The sequence below is a fragment of the Oratosquilla oratoria genome, chromosome 3 (assembly GCF_046742065.1).
Source record: "Oratosquilla oratoria isolate Oo_2021 chromosome 3, ASM4674206v1, whole genome shotgun sequence".
Taxonomy (NCBI): domain Eukaryota; kingdom Metazoa; phylum Arthropoda; class Malacostraca; order Stomatopoda; family Squillidae; genus Oratosquilla; species Oratosquilla oratoria.
The window spans coordinates 39881707-39899375 of record NC_134779.1 but is presented as its reverse complement, the minus strand read 5'-3'; the positions used below and the strand labels follow the sequence as shown (position 1 = coordinate 39899375).

Below are 17669 nucleotides of genomic sequence, written 5' to 3'. Positions count from 1 at the left end.
TGATGCACGCCTTATCCAACCTTGCCTTTGCATGTTAAACTGATTCCAGAAAATGTAATTGTATTCTTTTTTCTCTTTGAAAAAAATAATTGTTGTGGAGAATATTTTTAACTTGGTGTTAAAAGTTTGGACACATGGAAAGAATGAGTGAAGAAAGACTAGTAAAGGAGGTATGGAAGGCAGATGTGGAGGGAGTGAACATGAGGGGACGTCCTAGGATGAGATGGATGGATGGGGTGAAGGGGGCTTTGGGGAAGAGGGGAATGTCTGTTGAGGAAGGATGGGAGAGGACAGAAGACAGGGGTGAATGGAGAATGGTTGTATATGGAAGATGTTGTGATGCATGAGGTGGAATGGTGGGTGAGGTAGTGTGTGTGAGCAAAATTTTGATGCAGCCTGAAGGGATTTCTCCCCGTCTTCTCCTTTATATGGGGGGATGGAGAGGGGTGGTCGCCGATTTAATAAAGCGGCCTTGCTGTGGATGTGCTGTGTCTTGCGACACTGCTTCTGACCCAGGGCAGTGGACAAGGTGCAGGGATGACCCGTCATCTAGGAGGTGCTCAGAAGGGAGGGAGGGTGGAGGGGTGTGAAGTGTTTTAAGGGATGGAATGGGTGGGAATGATTTTATGCCTTTTCCTTTTTGGCTACCTCCCTAGTAAGGGGGAAAAAGCCTTGGTATATGTATGTATGTTAAAATTTGCATCTGTTGTGTTAAACTTGTATTAATGTTTTAATTTCTGTGCAATCTTTTACTACCTTAATTTTAAAATATGTGTATATAAATTGATATTTTTGTAGTATATTACATAGACTTCATGCAAATTAAAAACTTGTTTAATGCCCTTATTATATCAACACCTTGTGGATGAACAATCACCCTTTTCCATACCACATTACTCAGGTTAAAGGCAATGCAGTGAGGCTCAGTGCTTCCACAGAAGGGCCCAACCGCTTGAGGTGGTTAATCACCACCACTTCATTATATAGTAATTCCCCTTCTCATCCATTAAAAATAATTTTACAGTGCAGATGAGAAGAACAACTCTCTGGGTTACATCCTTACACAATCTCCATTCGCTCCCATATATTGCATTCCACATGCATCCAAGACCCATTATCCCATTCATCCAATCAATTTCTGGTTTTTCTCTCGAGTTCTTTCCATTTGATTCTAGTTCCCACACTTTTTGCCTGTTGGTCTTTACACGTTCTTGCCACAAACCCAAACCATCTTGATCTACCCAAATCCAACTGCTCTCTTTCTTTCCTTCTCCATTTTGTGTTTTACCCCCACACTTCTCACTGTCCAATCTTGTAACACCTCCCATAGTTCTCAAACACTTCACTTCAAAAACAGACTTTTCCCTCTTTGCTTATCTTATATTTCAGGTCTTTGTTCCATACAGCACCATGGGCACAATCATAATACAACCATTTCTTTGCACTCATCCCCAAATATCAGTTTCTTGGGACATTCTTCATTCCATCCAGATGTTTACTCGCATCCTTTGATCCATAACTCACTGGCATATCCACTCCTCTATTCACTGCCAGATGTAACTTCAAGTGAATGGAGGAGTGGATGTTCCAGGGGTGTAAATCAAATAATCAATCTGTTGCCCCTGGTCTGTCTTGCAGAAGACCTGCAGCCTCCAGGAAATCAGAACCAGCCCATAGGTGGAACCATAAGTAACTTACGGAAGGGATATTGTGTTGTTGTGTGGGACATTATAGTATGAGGTAGTCTGTGTCTTCTGTGTGGCTGTTATGTTATCAAGTAAATGCACAGTATAGTAGAATTAAAAACCATGTATCTGATATATCAGGTGTGAGTGGAGAGTGGTTGGGAATAGATAAATGGATACTGTGTGGAGGGATTTCTTCTTGCGTGCTCCGAAAGTTCTGGAGTAGATTAGTTAGGAGGATTGCCATGGTGGGGGTAAACCAGCTCTAGCTGACAGGCCCTGCTGTGTCTTGCTGCATTGCTTCTGACCAGAGCAGTGTGCAGGAGACAGGGATAGCCATCCACAAGGACATAAGATAGAAAGAGAAAATATATGGGTGTGGGATGGGTGGCGGATGCACGCCTTGACTGGCTTACTCCTCCCTATAAGGAGGAAAGTGCCTTTTGGTTTATGTTACGTGTATGTTGTGTAAAATCAATTGGAAGCTCAGACATTCAATAGCAGAAAGGAACTCTAATCATAGTCTACAAACAGTTCTTGAGAACTATACTCAACTACACCTCCACAGCATGGTTTCCAAAAATTAGGAAAACAAACATAGACAACTTCACACCGTACAAAATAAAACATTGAGAATAATAACAAGATTCACTAAGATAACCCTAAAAGAACACTTGCACTCGGAAGTCAAAACCATCCCATAGTACATTACATGAACATATACACAAATTTATGCAGGAATCCTCAACACTGGTCACCCATCTCGTTACATCACAGGCTCAACTAACTGAATACAACAAAAAGACTACACCAGCAGCTTACTACTTGAATATCTACAACTTTCCATCTGTACCACACACTCACATCACAAAATAAGTACTCAAAATCTGACCACCAAACAACTTTCTCCATCATTATCCCTCCAGGAATTAGCCCAAGAGAAAAAGCCGTCCCAAGAGAAGCAAGAATCAGCACTAAGTACCAACACATAATAGGCCTAGCCACAAAAACAAGCTGCTCCAAATGCATTCAAAACACACAGAAGATATCTAACACCTCATTGTACACTGCCCCACCCTAACCTTACCCAGAGAATAACACAATAGTCTATACATGCATATACCAAAGGCTTTCCCCCTTGCAAGGGAGATAGCCAAAAAACAAAGACATAAAATCCACTCCCACCCATTCCATCCCCACATACTCCACTACCATTCACCCCCTCCCTCTTAATTTGGCTCCTTCTGAATGACAGGTCATCCCTGCATCTCGCCTACTGCCATGGGTCAGAAGCAGTGTCGCAAGACACAGCAAGGCCACTTGTGCTGTCTTGCGACACTGCTTCTGACCCAGTCTATACACAGTGTAAACTATGTATATAAGTAAATACTACTCCAGCAAACCATTTAGTTCACAGGCATCTGTAGAGCAGTGTTGAAATAAATTCTATTTTGTTAAACTCGTTTGTCATTATTTTTATTTCTTAAACCCGTTTATTTTGCAGTTGTCAACTCCATCAGCCACATCTCATAGTAAGGGGTCTCAATATGAACGCAAGATAGATTTGACTCGTATCAGTAGAGATAGACCATCACTTGGTCAAAAGAAAGGTATTGTGGATCCTTTTTATCTCCTTTGAACTGACTGATGTGTGAAATATAACAAAAATACTAATCTAATAGTTATATTTGCAATATCACTGTAGAAGTATAATTTGCAAATATCTTAATAAAAGATAAGGTTTTAGTTTTGTCTTGCAAAGGAATTTAAGGTGAGAACTATTATATCTGGTATTACCTTTTCTGAGTGGCAATAATCTTTTTGTTGATGTATGCACAACACTTCTTATTGATGTGGCATCCCTGTTTGTAATTCCTTCTAAGTAGAACAGTGCTCTGTACAAAGTCTCACTTTCCACCACCACTGCAGTAGAATATTCTTTTGTACATACACATTCCAAGGGTTTTTTCCCCACTCATTTCATCCCCACACACTCCACTCCCATTCACCACCCTTCCCTGTCTGATATGATGGCATTTATTTCGTTGTGCTTATATAGTTGCAGTATATAGGAAAGGACCTATGCATGTGGGATTTTTTTTTTTTTTTTTTTTTTTTCTCCTTCCCTCCTTCTCTCTCTCTCAATTGACTAATTTGGCTTTAAATTTTATTATAGTTTTATATTGGATTATGTCTGCATTTAAGCGTTTCTAGGGATCAATGGCAGGTACCTACTTACGGTGGTCTTGCAAGATGGATAGCAGTGATGCCCATTTTCATTTTCAAAACCTGTCTACCCCTATACCTCCATCAGGAGGTGGAGCCCTGAGGGGCTGGCACTTGATCTCTGGATTAGTCTCAAGGTCTTAATTAACTTCAACTGTATTTCTTACATCCTTTCACACATGGAGGCTGACTGCTGGTGACTGATCTACCACTTTCAGCCAATGACACAGAAACTGTCCTGCTGTAATATAACATAAGACAGAAATCCAAATTTTCTTCCTTTAGAGATATGTGGGAGGGTCCAAGGACTGTTGCCAGTTGGTTTTGGGTTTTCCCCTTAGTGGAAGTTGAGGCAACAAATATTACACTAGTCTAGGAGATGGTACAGAAAACTTTTTTTATATATTCAAGTGTATTTTTTTTCAAATTTGCTACCATGATTTCATAATGCTCTCCCTTCCCAAATGAAGAGATCATCAGTCTTCGCAAAAATTAGTAACAAGACGTATATTCAGAGACAAGATTATTTTTTTATGTTTTTCGTATGTGAGGTATCAAAGACCTGCGCAACTTATATGTATATTTTAAAGTCCCTTTTCTGCTTATTTTGATGAAGATGATGAGTAAATGTCAGAAGATGTGTAGCTGTGAGCTCACCATTGCCCTATGAACTTGGAATATTGGAGCAGGTAACAGTCAATGTGAGGAATCGGAAAAACATGTGGGACTCAATACTATGACTAGGAGGATCTAAGAGAATAACCCAATCAAAACACACATGCATATGAATAAATCACATTCAACCACCCCCTCCACCTGAGCGCCATGGGGAGGAAGGGTTGTCCTATCTCCTACCAAACTGCTTAGGGTCAAATGCAGTGCAGTGAGACACAGCTCTTTTATGTCAGGGCACAATAGCCAAAACTGGTTTACCCCCCCACTGCTTTGCCATAGGGCAACCCCCCCCCCACCCCCCCTTCCTCATCCTACTCATAATGAATGAGTAGTAATTGAACTGAGCCTCTGTCTTTGCCTATTAGCTATAGCTGTAGTGGTTAGTAGTACACTGCTCTTCTTATTTGAGTCATGGTTGTGGAAGCACATTCACTGATGCATGTATTTATCTAATATTTTTTTCTCTCTCTTTTAACTGGTGTCTATTCCACTAGGTTTTACCAAATTTTCAGCTGTATATAAGCTCTTATATGCATGATGTATGTATATATGATATATATATATATATTTATATATATATTTATATTTATTTAGTGGATCCCCAGTCTTCAAGGGGTTAGGGTATTGAGACCTTTGCATAATTGCAAAATCTGCAGTGAATAGATGCATCTGCCACCTCTGCTAATCCTACTGCAATTATTACCTTCAATAAATGTTGTTGCGGTCATTGCTTACTCTTCAGATTTAATATTAACTGTTTCCTGTACTTTAGATAAGCATAAATTTTGGATACATATTCTATACAGACACATGCAGTGGTAGAGTTCCTGGCTGCCACTACGGCATTCCAGGTTCGAATCCCACCCAAGGCTGAAATAATTTCTGTATTGTTGTGCTGCGAGTTGTTACTCCAACTCCTGTGGGCAGGGAGTTGGGTGTGTGTGTGTGTGTAAGGTCAGCATTACCCATAGATCAGTCATATATGAGCTCTTGAACTCATTTTGCTGACAGAAATAGCTGTCGATCACAAGTCCAACACATGAGCCAAGACCATGGTGAATCACACACGGACTTCTTCCCTCTCATAAGGGTGTATTGGATGTATCCAGTAAAAATTAACAAGTTGAGGCACAGGGTACACTTGAACTTCAGTATTGCAGATGTTCAAATATAACAGACTCGTTAGATGGATGGATACATATTTCATTGTAATGTCCCTTGTCCATTGAATAATAAAACTTGTCTGGGCACTGAAAAGATGATGTTATCTTATAAGTCATAACAGACCTTGTCTGTTTGTATAACAAATTTCATCCGGAAGGCTTAACAAATATATGGGCATCTTTCATCTGTAAAGGACCTTGATCATCCTTTGTATCTCCCACATCACTGAGAAATTTATGTGCCATAACAGATGATCAGCAGTAATGGACAGGTGCAACTTCCAATTAGTTTGTTATGACAAAGTTCAAAGGTAATATCTATCTGTACACCAAGGGCCTCTTCCTCCTATTTTCATGGATGAAGGCTCATCCCTGTCTCCTGTCCACTGCCCAGGTCAGAGGCAGTGTAGCAAGACACAGCACATCCACAGCAGTGCTGCATCATTTACACAGCAGCCCCTCCATCCTCCTCCCCTCACATGAAAAATAGAGAAGAACAGAGAATTTGGGTATATCAGTATAACAAATACCTGAAAATATCATACAATACCTATACAGGAAAAGTGCAGGTGGAAACATTCAGTCAGTTTAACACTGTCAAAGCCCTGGAAAAAAGTCATGTTAAATTGAGCCATAGCTAAGAGGTTTTTGTAGTATACACCTAGGACTCTTAATCCAACACTGGTGTTTTATGTCTTAATCCAACATTGGTGTTTTATGTCTTAATCCAACATTGGTGTTTTATGTCTTAATCCAACATTGGTGTTTTATTTCTTAATCCAACATTGGTGTTTTATGTCTTGGGCCAGCTCTCAAAGTGGGTTTTAAGTCTTGGGCCAAATGTCTGCACAAGTGGCAGTTGGCGAGCGATGGATTAAGAAACCTACATGTATCCTGCAATATTGTGAAGATTGAACCCATGAAGACTGAGGGTAGACTATATACCATACTTTAAGAAGATGAATTATTTTCATGATAATTGTGCTTTTCTTTCATCTATATCTTTGTGCTGTTACCACAGTGTAGTATTATTTAGTTTTATTTGCCCTGTAGACTGACTTATTTTGTATTATTTGTACATCCTTGACATCTTCATGATGGCATGCTCTGCACCGTGTAGAAGGCTTTCATCATTTAAGCAAGCACCGTGTAGTTCCAAGCCGCCACTCAAAGCAGGTCAAGACCCAGACCAGATTTGGTTCCAAACGAGTTGTAGAGAGACCCACCCCACACCACACCTTCCTCACAGATGTTGCAGACGTGCGGCAGATTGAACAAGGATTGTTGCAGCTCTTGGAGGACTTCCAGGCTGGCAACCTGAGAGCTTTTGGTAAGTGTCACAGTGATGGAAATGTGATTTAGAAATTGAAGAGAATATACAAGCTCAGCATCTTTCATTGTATCTATGTATATTGTATAGCCTTCAATGATGTTATTGCAGGAAAGGATTGCAGACTTAGGCAGATGGAAGCCATAAGGGAGCAGCAAGAAAATTTGGCTAAACTACATTTTGATGTTGGAGCTGAGCAGGTTTGTGATGTAATTGCTTATTATAATATATATATATATATACACACACATGCACACATATATATATGCAAGTTTTGTTGAATGTGATGGATTGTTTAGTATTATCAATTTCTTTAAGGTATTTTCTCTATGCCTTAGAAAGGTCTTAATCTCTTTTGGAAGAGTAGAGATGACTCAACCGTAGTCGGTCATCGTTGCCAGATCCGGATTTTGGCTCCCTCGAGCCTTCTTCAGTGGCGATGGTGATCGTCTTCTCATTGGTGTGTTCTTGCTCTTTTGTGGTAGGAGAAAGAATGGCTCTGTGCAGAGTTGTCCTGGCTAATATACCGGTTCAGTGGGGATCCTGGCAAAATATTAAATTTTATTATTTATTATAAGTAAGAAAACTAGCCATCTCCTCCTTAAGAATAGTCCGCAACAACACACTGAGACACTTCAAAAATCACATGTCATTTACAGGTTTAATTGCAATAGAGGGGACTGTGAAACCCTCCCATCTTCCTACATTGGCATGACTTCCATGAAGTTATCTCGAAGACTTTCATACCACCTTTCTTCTGGAGCACCGAAAAACCACCTGTAACAAATCCACAATGTCACCCTTACACGGGAAATCCTAGAAAATGGCACAGAGATCTTGGACACGTGTAATGATGTAAGACGCCTCCCTTTATTAGAGGCATTGTACATCAAAGAGTTGTCCCCTAATCTCAAAATTCAAGCCAATGACCTGCGCGTCTTACCTAGCGTAAGGCGCACGGCAGCAGACAATTCAGAAGCCAGAAATCTGTGGGTCGTAGTTGGCATGAGGCACACGACCGACGACCAATCAGAAGCCGCGAGTACCGGTCTCAGCCAATCAGGAGTGAGGACGAACGCCAGGATCCCCACTGAACCAGTATATTAGCCAGGACAACTCTGCACAGAGCCATTCTTTCTCCTACCACAATAGAGCAAGAACACACCAATGAGAAGACGATCACCATCGCCACTGAAGAAGGCTCGAGGGAGCCGAAATCTGGATCTGGCAACAATGACCGACTACGGTAGAGTCATCTCTACTCTTCCAAAAGAAATTAAGACCTTTCTAAGGTATAGAGAAAATACCTTAAAGAAATTGATTAATACTAAACAATCCATCACATTAAACAAAACTTGCATAAGAGAGAACCTCCTGTCCATGTACAGTATACTCTAAACACACATATATATATATATATATATATATATATATATAAGAGAAGATTTGGAATCTAGGATCCATATTGGAAAACTGTAAACACCAGATTCATTTGAAGGGTTTATTTGCCCGACGTTTCGATTCCCGTCCAGGAATCGTCTTCAGGGGGTATATGGATACAAGATTGTGAACTCCTTATAAATCACTGAAATGGTAAACCTGGAAAAGATTCACCCTCTCGATAATATGTACAAAGCATACCTCATTACAATAAAAAATAAAAATAAATACAATACAATAGAAATGAAATATTGGTACCAATTAGAATAAAATAAAATACAAATAAAAAGTTACATAGCTGTGAACATAAAACAAGCAAAACAAAAGTAACTAAAAGTGACACTACCGTAAAAAAAAAAACAGACCATAGGACAGAGATGTAAAAAGAAGTGGACCAAATGTCCGCAATGAAGTGTCAAGAACAAACGACTAAATTACAATCAAACAAAATATATCACAGTAAAATAATGTCGTACCACATTATTAAAATAAACTTTTATACCACCGTTGGAAAAGAAGACACTAATGTCAAAAGTTCTGTATGTTTTGATAGCTAACTGTGATCCTCTTGAGCAGTATGAGTACATAGTAGAAGACATATACTTATATACAAAAATGTGAGGTGAGGAAAAGGAAGGGACATTTCATTTATGGAGTTACTAAAAGGTAATTTTATACATTTGTTATCCCATTTGTGCTTGTTAGTAGAATGGAGAGTAGATTTATGAAAATTTATTTTAGCCTTGCTAAAATAAGTTTTCATAAATCTACTCTCCATTCTACTAACAAGCACAAATGGGATAACAAATGTATGAAATTACCTTTTAGTAACTCCATAAATGAAATGTCCCAATTATTACAAAAAAAATATATATCAACGTCATCTTCAATTATGCCAATACCTTGTTCAGAAAAATAGTTAATGTACACCGTAGACCATCAAGTGACATCAACCCAGATGTTTATAAGTTGCCATATCTAGATTGTGATAATGTTTATTGGGGACAAACTGGAAGAGATTTGGCAACCAGAATCAAAGAACATAAGAATTCAGTAAAATATGGTCAAGAAAGCTCTGCAGTATTTCAGCACATTGCAAATAAAGATCATCGCATACATTGGGATGATGCTGAAATAATTTACAAGTCAAAATGTAGTTTCAGAAGGAAAATAATCAAGTCTTCCCTGATTAAATATTTCCCTAATTTTAATATTTCAAATGGTCAGTGGTCACCTGACTGCAATACCACCTCAGCTGTCAATCGACTACTACCTCATTTACTCCAAGTGTACAAAAACTCACAAGACCCGCTGAGCATCAGTCACGTAACCTGAGCTCTCCCCTTGTTCCTTTTTCTCACCTCACATTTTTGTGTATCAGTATGTCTTCTACTATGTACTCATTCTGCTGAAGAGGATCACAGTTGATCAAAATATACAGAACTTTCGACATTAGTGTCTTCTTTTCCGAAGGTGAAATAAAAGTTTAAACATATATATATATATATATATATATATAATATATATATGTATATATATATAATATATGTATATATATATATAATATGTATATATATATATATATGTATATATATATATATATGTGTGTGTATGTATATATATATATATATATATTTTTTTTTTTTTTTTTTTTTTTTTTTTTTTGTCCTAAGTGGTTTCTCAACACCTGTGATAATTAGAATTGTATGATTAGAGACTAGTCTCCACTAAGGAATATATATATATATTGAAGAATGGAAGACAAATGAGTGGAAGGGTGGTGAGTTAAACACACAGAACAGTTGGAGTTTTATTCACTGACGTTTCGTCCTTACCAGGACATTCTCAAAGTACATACAGTTTCAGAAAATTAACAGCTTATATAACCCATCCTTGCCGAGTTCCCCTCCCTCTATCATCCGTCCTCTACCCTTTTTTTTTTTTTTATGTGACTCCGACTATGTCACTTCTCCCTCCGTTCTCAATTGTCCTTTTTACCTCCTTGATAATCAGAGTACTTACCGCTCCTGCTAATTTTATAAACCCTTCCCTATGGTTGATGCAGGGGTGGGAAGTAATGTAGGCTGCCTCCACTATTTTTCTTTTCTTTTTCTCTAGACCTTTGTGGAGCACCTCTATCTTGTTCCAATCTGGAAGATGACCACATTGGTCTAAATGAACTACTAGCGAGTTGGAGGTTCTGTGAGCTCTGACGTCATTTTTGTGCTCATATGTCCGTAGCTCCACTGATCTTCCCGTCTCTCCATAATATCCTAACGGACAACCACCACATGGTATATTGTAAATTGCGCCCTTCTCTACATCCTTTTCTGATTTATTTCTATTCTTGACAACTTCTCCTAATTTTATACCCGTGGAGAAAGCAACGCTCACACCCGCTTTTGTGAGAATATGTCCCAACTCCTCCACGTACTTCGAGTTGGGGACGGACAAAAACCCCGCCCTGCCTTCTCCGGACCAGTCGTCCTTCTTCCTTTTCATTATTACCGTTGCTTTCTTCCTCAATCTGTGCAGTAGTCCTTCCGGGTATCTGAGTTTAGTGAATACTTTGAAAATATATTTGATTTCATCCTCTAAAAATTCTTCGCTACAAATACGGTACGCCCTTAAGAAAAATCCTATAACCACTCCGTTTTTAATTTTGTTGCTATGCGCTGAGTAGAAATGAATCACATCGTCTTTATTGGTGCTTTTTCTGTAGACAGAGAATGATATCTTACTACCTCTCCTCCAAATCACCGTATCCAAGAAAGCTAGTCTGTTACCCGTCTCGTGTTCGATAGTAAACTGGATGTTTGGTTCGACATGATTCAATCTACTCAACTTGTCATCTAAGAAGAAAAAAAAAAGAAGAAAAAAAAAAAGGGTAGAGGACGGATGATAGAGGGGGGGAACTCGGCAAGGATGGGTTATACAAGCTGTTAATTTTCTGAAACTGTATGTACTTTGAGAATGTCCTGGTAAGGACGAAACGTCAGTGAATAAAACTCCAAATGTTCTCTGTGTTTAACTCACCACCCTTCCACTCATATATATATATATATATATGTATATATAATGAACTATATAGTTGTAACCAGAAGAATAGGAAGTTTTGGATATACAGGTAGTTCTCGTTATATGCGGGGGTTCCGTTCTGCGGACCCCCCACATATAACGAATTCGCATATATCGAACTATTGAACCTATGGGAAAAAGGGGGATACGTTCTCAACTCGGATTGATTTTTTTTTTTTTTTTTTTTTTTTTTACATATTTTATTTTGGCAAAGGGCTTACATACTGCATCTCATATATGTTTACATACATTTTAGCATGTAAGTATTAACCTCGGGAAAAGACGCTACCGTAAACATCACTTATTTCGCCAAGCGTATTTTCTTCAGCTGTTTGAAAAATCAGTCTGTTTACAATTCACATTTCAGACTGCTTGCTACGCTTAAACTGACTGTTGATGTGCTCTGGAGATACACAGGCAGGCTTACTGCTTAGAGTTTATCCAGTGCGGAGAATAAACGATAATTCTTGCAGAGAGTGAAAATTGACGAAATTAATTGGGGCAGTAATAAGTATCAAAAATTAATTTGTTTGTGAAAAAAATAATTAATTTGTGTATCAAAAAAGCTTAATTACCTGCAGAAAGACAATGGTTTGGCCTATGAAACAGGAAGGATGCCTAAGACAATGCCGTCTGTACAGCTGCCGGTGTTGTTGTGATAACGCCGCAGTGATGCCAGCTCTACCTAGCTGATGCAGCCAGTGTTACCACACGGCTTTATGCGCACCAACTTCAAATATATAATAGGTATTTTGAACAAAATAATCGGCCGCGACTTTTTTTTTTTTTTAGGTCAAATCGCATATCTTCGAATATATCCCCGCACATATCGAAAAGTGGTGCAAATTCTTGAATCGCATATACGCGAATTCGCATATATCGAAGTCGCATATATCGAGAACTACCTGTACATGTTTTTAGGGAAGAGAGTGGGGGAATATCAGATCCATTTTTGGTGGAAGGTAAGTCGAGAGTGGAGGATAGATGGAGAAAGAGGAAAAGGATAGAAAGTAGGGAGGTGCTTAGAGTAAACTGTTTAAATAAGAAAGAAAAGGAGGAGTACAAAAAAAAATGAGAGAAGAGTGTGAGGGAGTGAAGGATACAGTAGAACTAGGAATGGGGATGTTTCAAGGAGGGAGTCACAAGGTGTGCAAAGATGGTGTGTGGAGCAAGGAGGATAGGAGACCAAAACTGTCCTAGCAACAAATCCTAATGCCCTGTTATCCCCTTTTCCTGGCATACTTTCCTAGATTTAAGGTCCAGACTTCCTAACACTCCTAAGTCCTTTTTACTTTATGTTTTTTTTTATATGACATTATCTAAGCTATAACTGTTAGCTGGGTTGCATACATACGTACATACACCAAAGGCTCTTTTCCCCCTTACAAGGGAGGTAGCCAAAAAACAAAGGCATAAAAACCACTCCTACCCATTCCATCCCTATCACACTCCACTCCCCTCCACCCTCCTCCCTCCCTCCCATCTTGGCACCTCCTGGATGATAGGTCATCCCAGCATCTTGTCCACTGCCCTGGGTCAGAAGCAGTGTCACAAGACACAGTTGGGTTGCAAGACAGATTATTTCTTCAGCAAGGTTCAACAGCCTGAGCTGGTTTACCCCAGTGCCTCATTTACATAGCAACCCTCCATTCCCATCCCCTCGTGCAAAGAAGTGAGGAAAGATCCTTTTGTGCCCCAGTAATTTAGCATCCATTCACAACCATTCTCCACTCACTTCTTTCCTTCTCCCTTCCCTGCTCAACAGACATTCACCTTTTACCCAAGGCTCTTTTCACCCCCATTCATCTATGTCATTCTCAGTCTTCCTCTCAAGTTCATTCCATCCACCTCTGCCTTCCACACTTTTTTGGCTAGTATGCCTTCAATCATTCTTTCCAAATGCTCAAACTATCCCAGTTTTTCATCAGCCCTATCTACCAGCTCCCTTTCCATCTCTGCTCTCTTCCTTATGTCCTTGTTTCTCTCTCCAGCTGCTTTTGTAACCCTCACCAGACATCTCAATAACTACAAATGAAAAATTATAAGTACATATACATTTTCCATTCACCCCAATCTCCTGCCTACTTCCTTCCTTCCTCAATGTCCTTCACCCCATCCATCCATCTCATCCTCAGTTGTCCCCTCAAGTTCACTCCCCCCACCACTGGCTTCCACACCTCTTTTACTAATCATTCTTAACTCATTCTTTACATGTGTCCAAACCACCCCAATAATCTTTCATCAGCCCTATATACAATCTCTTCCTCCCCAGCTTTCCTCACCTCCCCATTTCTCATTCAATCCAGTCTAACCCATACCATACTTTTCAGGCATTTCATCTCAAACATTTTTAATTTTTTCCTCTCTGCCTCTTAAATTCCATGTCTGCCACATGCAGTGTTGTTGACACAATCACACCTTCATATAGTTTCCTCTTTGCATCCATTCGCAAATGCATATTTCTCATGACACATTTTAATCCTCCAAGGCATATACTTGCTTCTCTGTCTACAATATACTTCCTCTGCCACTCCTCACTTTCCTGCCACATTGACCCCAAATACCTAAAGCTATCCACTTCCTCCAGCCTCTCTCATTTAAGACATATTTCCAGTTCACTGCCATCTCCTCCCCTCGTAAAACTTATCACCTTAGTTTTACTCACATTTACCTTCACTTTTCTCCTATTATATACCCTCCCAAACTGTCACTAATTCCCTAAATCCCTCCTCTGACCCTGCCAGAAGCACAGTGTCATCAGCAAACAACAACTGGCTCACCTTCCACTTTTCTTTAACTGTCTCCAGTTCCCTGCCCATCACCCTCACCTTTACCTCTTGCACCATCCTATCCATGTACACATTGAACAGCCATGGCAACATGACACATCCCAGTTGCAGTCCCACATTTACTTCAAACCATTTGCTCCCTCCATTTCTAACACAGGCTCTACTACTATCATAAAAACTCGTGGCTGCCCAAACAGCTTTCCCCCATCCCATATATCTCCAAAACCTCCCACAGTGCTTTCCTATCTACCCTTTAATAAGCCTTTTCCAAATCCATAAAGGCCCAAAAACATCCTTACCTTTTCTTAAAGCTTTGCCTTACCACAAAAATCTGATCCACACAACTCCTACCTTTTCTAAAATCACACTGTTCCTCACCAATTACTCCCTCTGTGCCACTCCTAATCCTCTTAGTTAAAATCCTCTCATATGCCTTGCCAACTTCATTCAGCAAAGTGATCCCTCTGAAACTAACTACACGCACACTTGTCCCTTTTTCCCTTCTGTCTTATTTTCATGTCTTCATGTTTATGTTTCTTGTATATTAAGCATACCTACAATGGGTGAAATTTGTTCAGTGTTGAACTATTGAATTTTTGTTTACTTTAACTTTTTCTTTTATTTTCTGTTGTTCAGTAGTGTTAATAAGAATGTATGTAATAAGGATAGTGTTAAGAATACTATTTTGACTCTGAAATGTATACTTTACAAACATTAAATTTGGCCCTACAGGATCTCTTTCAGCCTTTGTCAGAAGATGGCCTTCGTACATCCCAGGACAACATGCACATGCTGATGGAAAAGCTGGCCCAGCTCTCTGAATCAATTGAGAGGCTGCACACCAACACAAGCAGTGACAGGAAAATAAGCAATGGAGAGAGAAGATGTGTAACCAATCATACCGCAATACCTCCAACAGCAACACATCATGCAAACAACCGAGGATCAGAATCGTCATGACAAGAGTGCAAACGCCAGTTTACAGCTTTGATAGAAATGCCGAAGTATGTGCATTTATAGATTGATGAACATGTGTTTGACTGTATATGTGCATGCATGCATGCATGTGTGTGTGTATATATATATATATATATATATATATATATATATATGGATGGATGGATGTATAATATGTGCATGCAGGGATCAATGATAGGTACTTACACATGGTTGGCGTGCTTAGTTGACATTAGAGAAAATCATCGCCCTACTATCCATTTTTAAGGCCTATCAACACCCTTGCTTCTATCAGGAGATGCAGCCCTAAGATTTCTGGACCTGTCCTGTGTGTGTGTCTCTATCTCTCTCAACTTCAAACATTCTTCCCTTACTTTTTAACATAAGGAGTGGTGACAAGTGGTAACTGCTCCCCTCCTTCTCACTCATCTTATCATCCTCCTGCTACCTGGTGACATAGAAGTAGGGCTACACTAATACAACACAGACAACAACCCAAAGTTCCTTCCCACAAATATCTATGAGAGAACCCAAGGATTGTGACTTACTTCTGTGGGGCTTTGGATTTCCACTCGGAGAAACCGAGAGGGGAATGAAGGGCACTCTTCATCTATGAAGTGTTGAGATAGGAGAGGTAGATGAACAAGTTCTTTGGTGTAGGTATATGTGTAATTTTATTTAGTGCCCCATCTTACAAAGGGGATTGGATATGTGTGTGTGTGCAACCATGTATGCATGTGCACTTTACATCTATTTCCCCTGAAAAATTGTAGACTCAGCAGTGACTTAATACAGGTCTTGAAATTTTTAAAGGGAATTGATATCAAAAGTAATGAAATTTTCACACTGAATAATAATCAGACAAGAATTGCGATCTTAAGTTGTCAGGACTTATATTTAATTTGGAAGTGGATAGAAGCAACTTTGCCAACTGTGTAGTCAATGAATGGAATAAACTTCCTGCAGAGGCAGTGCAATGTTGTATGGTTCGAAGTTCTTAGATTCATTTAGAAAAACATCTAAGCAATATGCTGCAATTCTTGGTTCACTTGTTTATCATTTCTTAGTTTCACTATTCTTAGCATCCAACCTAGTTATGGGCCAGAAGGTCTTCTGTCAGTATGATCTTAATTTGTAATCCTTTGTTATTACTAGACATGTGTGATGAGTGGTGCTGTCCATAGATATTACTTATATAAGTGTTGGAGTGATGTTATTGAAAGCCAACCAGATATGAAAATAAAATATTCACATAAAAAATATGGAGTTTCACTTATTGCCTTGCATTCCATTCGAGACTTGTTCAGTGAGACCACTCCCATTATTATTTACCAAGTCCACATAGTTAAAACAGCATTAATAAGTGTATCAAAAGTATATACATTTATATGTATATATACCAAAGGCTTTTCGCACCTCATAAAGGATGTAGCCAAAAAGAACAAAGGCATAAAATCCACTCCCACTCATTCCATCCCCACATACTTCACTCCTATCCACCCCTGTCCCTCCCTCTTATCTTGGCCCCTGGATGACGGGCCATCCCGGCATTTCACACACTGCCCTGGTTCAGAAAGTGTCGCATGACACAGCAAGGAGGCTGCTTTATTAAGTCAGCACTCCCCCTCATACAGAAATGGAGAAGATGGGGACAAATCCCTTCGGGCTGTGTCAATTTATTTTTCACACATACTCCCTCATCCCCCACCCACGCCTTCATGCATCACAGCATCATATACACAGCCATTCTCCATTCACCCCAATCTTCTGTCTTCTGTCCTTCATCAACAGACATTCCCCTCTTTCCCAATGCCCTTTTTACCCCATCCATCCATCTCATCCTTGGTCACCCCCTCTTGTTCACTCCTTCTACCTCTGCCTTCCACATCTCTTCTCTCATTCTTTCCATGTGTCCAAACCATCCCAATATTCTTTCATCAACCTATCTCCTTACTCCCTTTCCATCCCCGTTCTCCTCCTCACCTCATTTCTCACTATCCAGCTTAGTAGGTTAGGGTTATTGTCCAGTGGGAGAGGTAGGCCATTTGACCTGATTTATAAATGTTTCTTTGATTCATTGGGAAAACAGGTTTACTATAACAAAGTCATTGACAAACATAGGTCTTTATTGCTACTATTGTACATAACAAAAATTGTGGAATTTCTTGAGTGACAGAAACTCCCTCAGCAAATGCAAACTATGCTGCTGTGCTCCGAGGAAGACAGTACATCTCTATTGTGGTTTAGAATAACACTTTTTTTTTTTTTTTTATAATTATATTGATACATATAAAATATATTTGTGAAAAAAAATACCATATTTCTA

General features: G+C 39.4%; 1 protein-coding gene across 12 annotated transcripts in view; it reads left to right on the top strand.

Annotated features, from left to right (window-relative positions):
- The window catches only part of LOC143021959 (uncharacterized), a 28125-nt gene extending 10512 nt beyond the window's left edge, over positions 1–17613 (top strand). For 9 of the 12 annotated variants that reach the window (XM_076179885.1, XM_076179914.1, XM_076179883.1 and 6 more), the window contains 4 exons: positions 3190–3295; positions 6870–7079; positions 7191–7279; positions 15119–17613. In XM_076179885.1, coding sequence (XP_076036000.1) covers positions 3190–3295; positions 6870–7079; positions 7191–7279; positions 15119–15346 — 633 coding nt within the window. In that variant the 3' untranslated portion in view covers positions 15347–17613. Of the gene's footprint in view, positions 1–3189; positions 3296–6869; positions 7080–7190; positions 7280–12178; positions 12345–15118 lie in introns of all 12 variants that reach the window. The other 3 variants (XM_076179929.1, XM_076179924.1, XR_012966021.1) reach the window with 2 other exon arrangements.
- Positions 17614–17669: the final 56 nt, after the last annotated feature.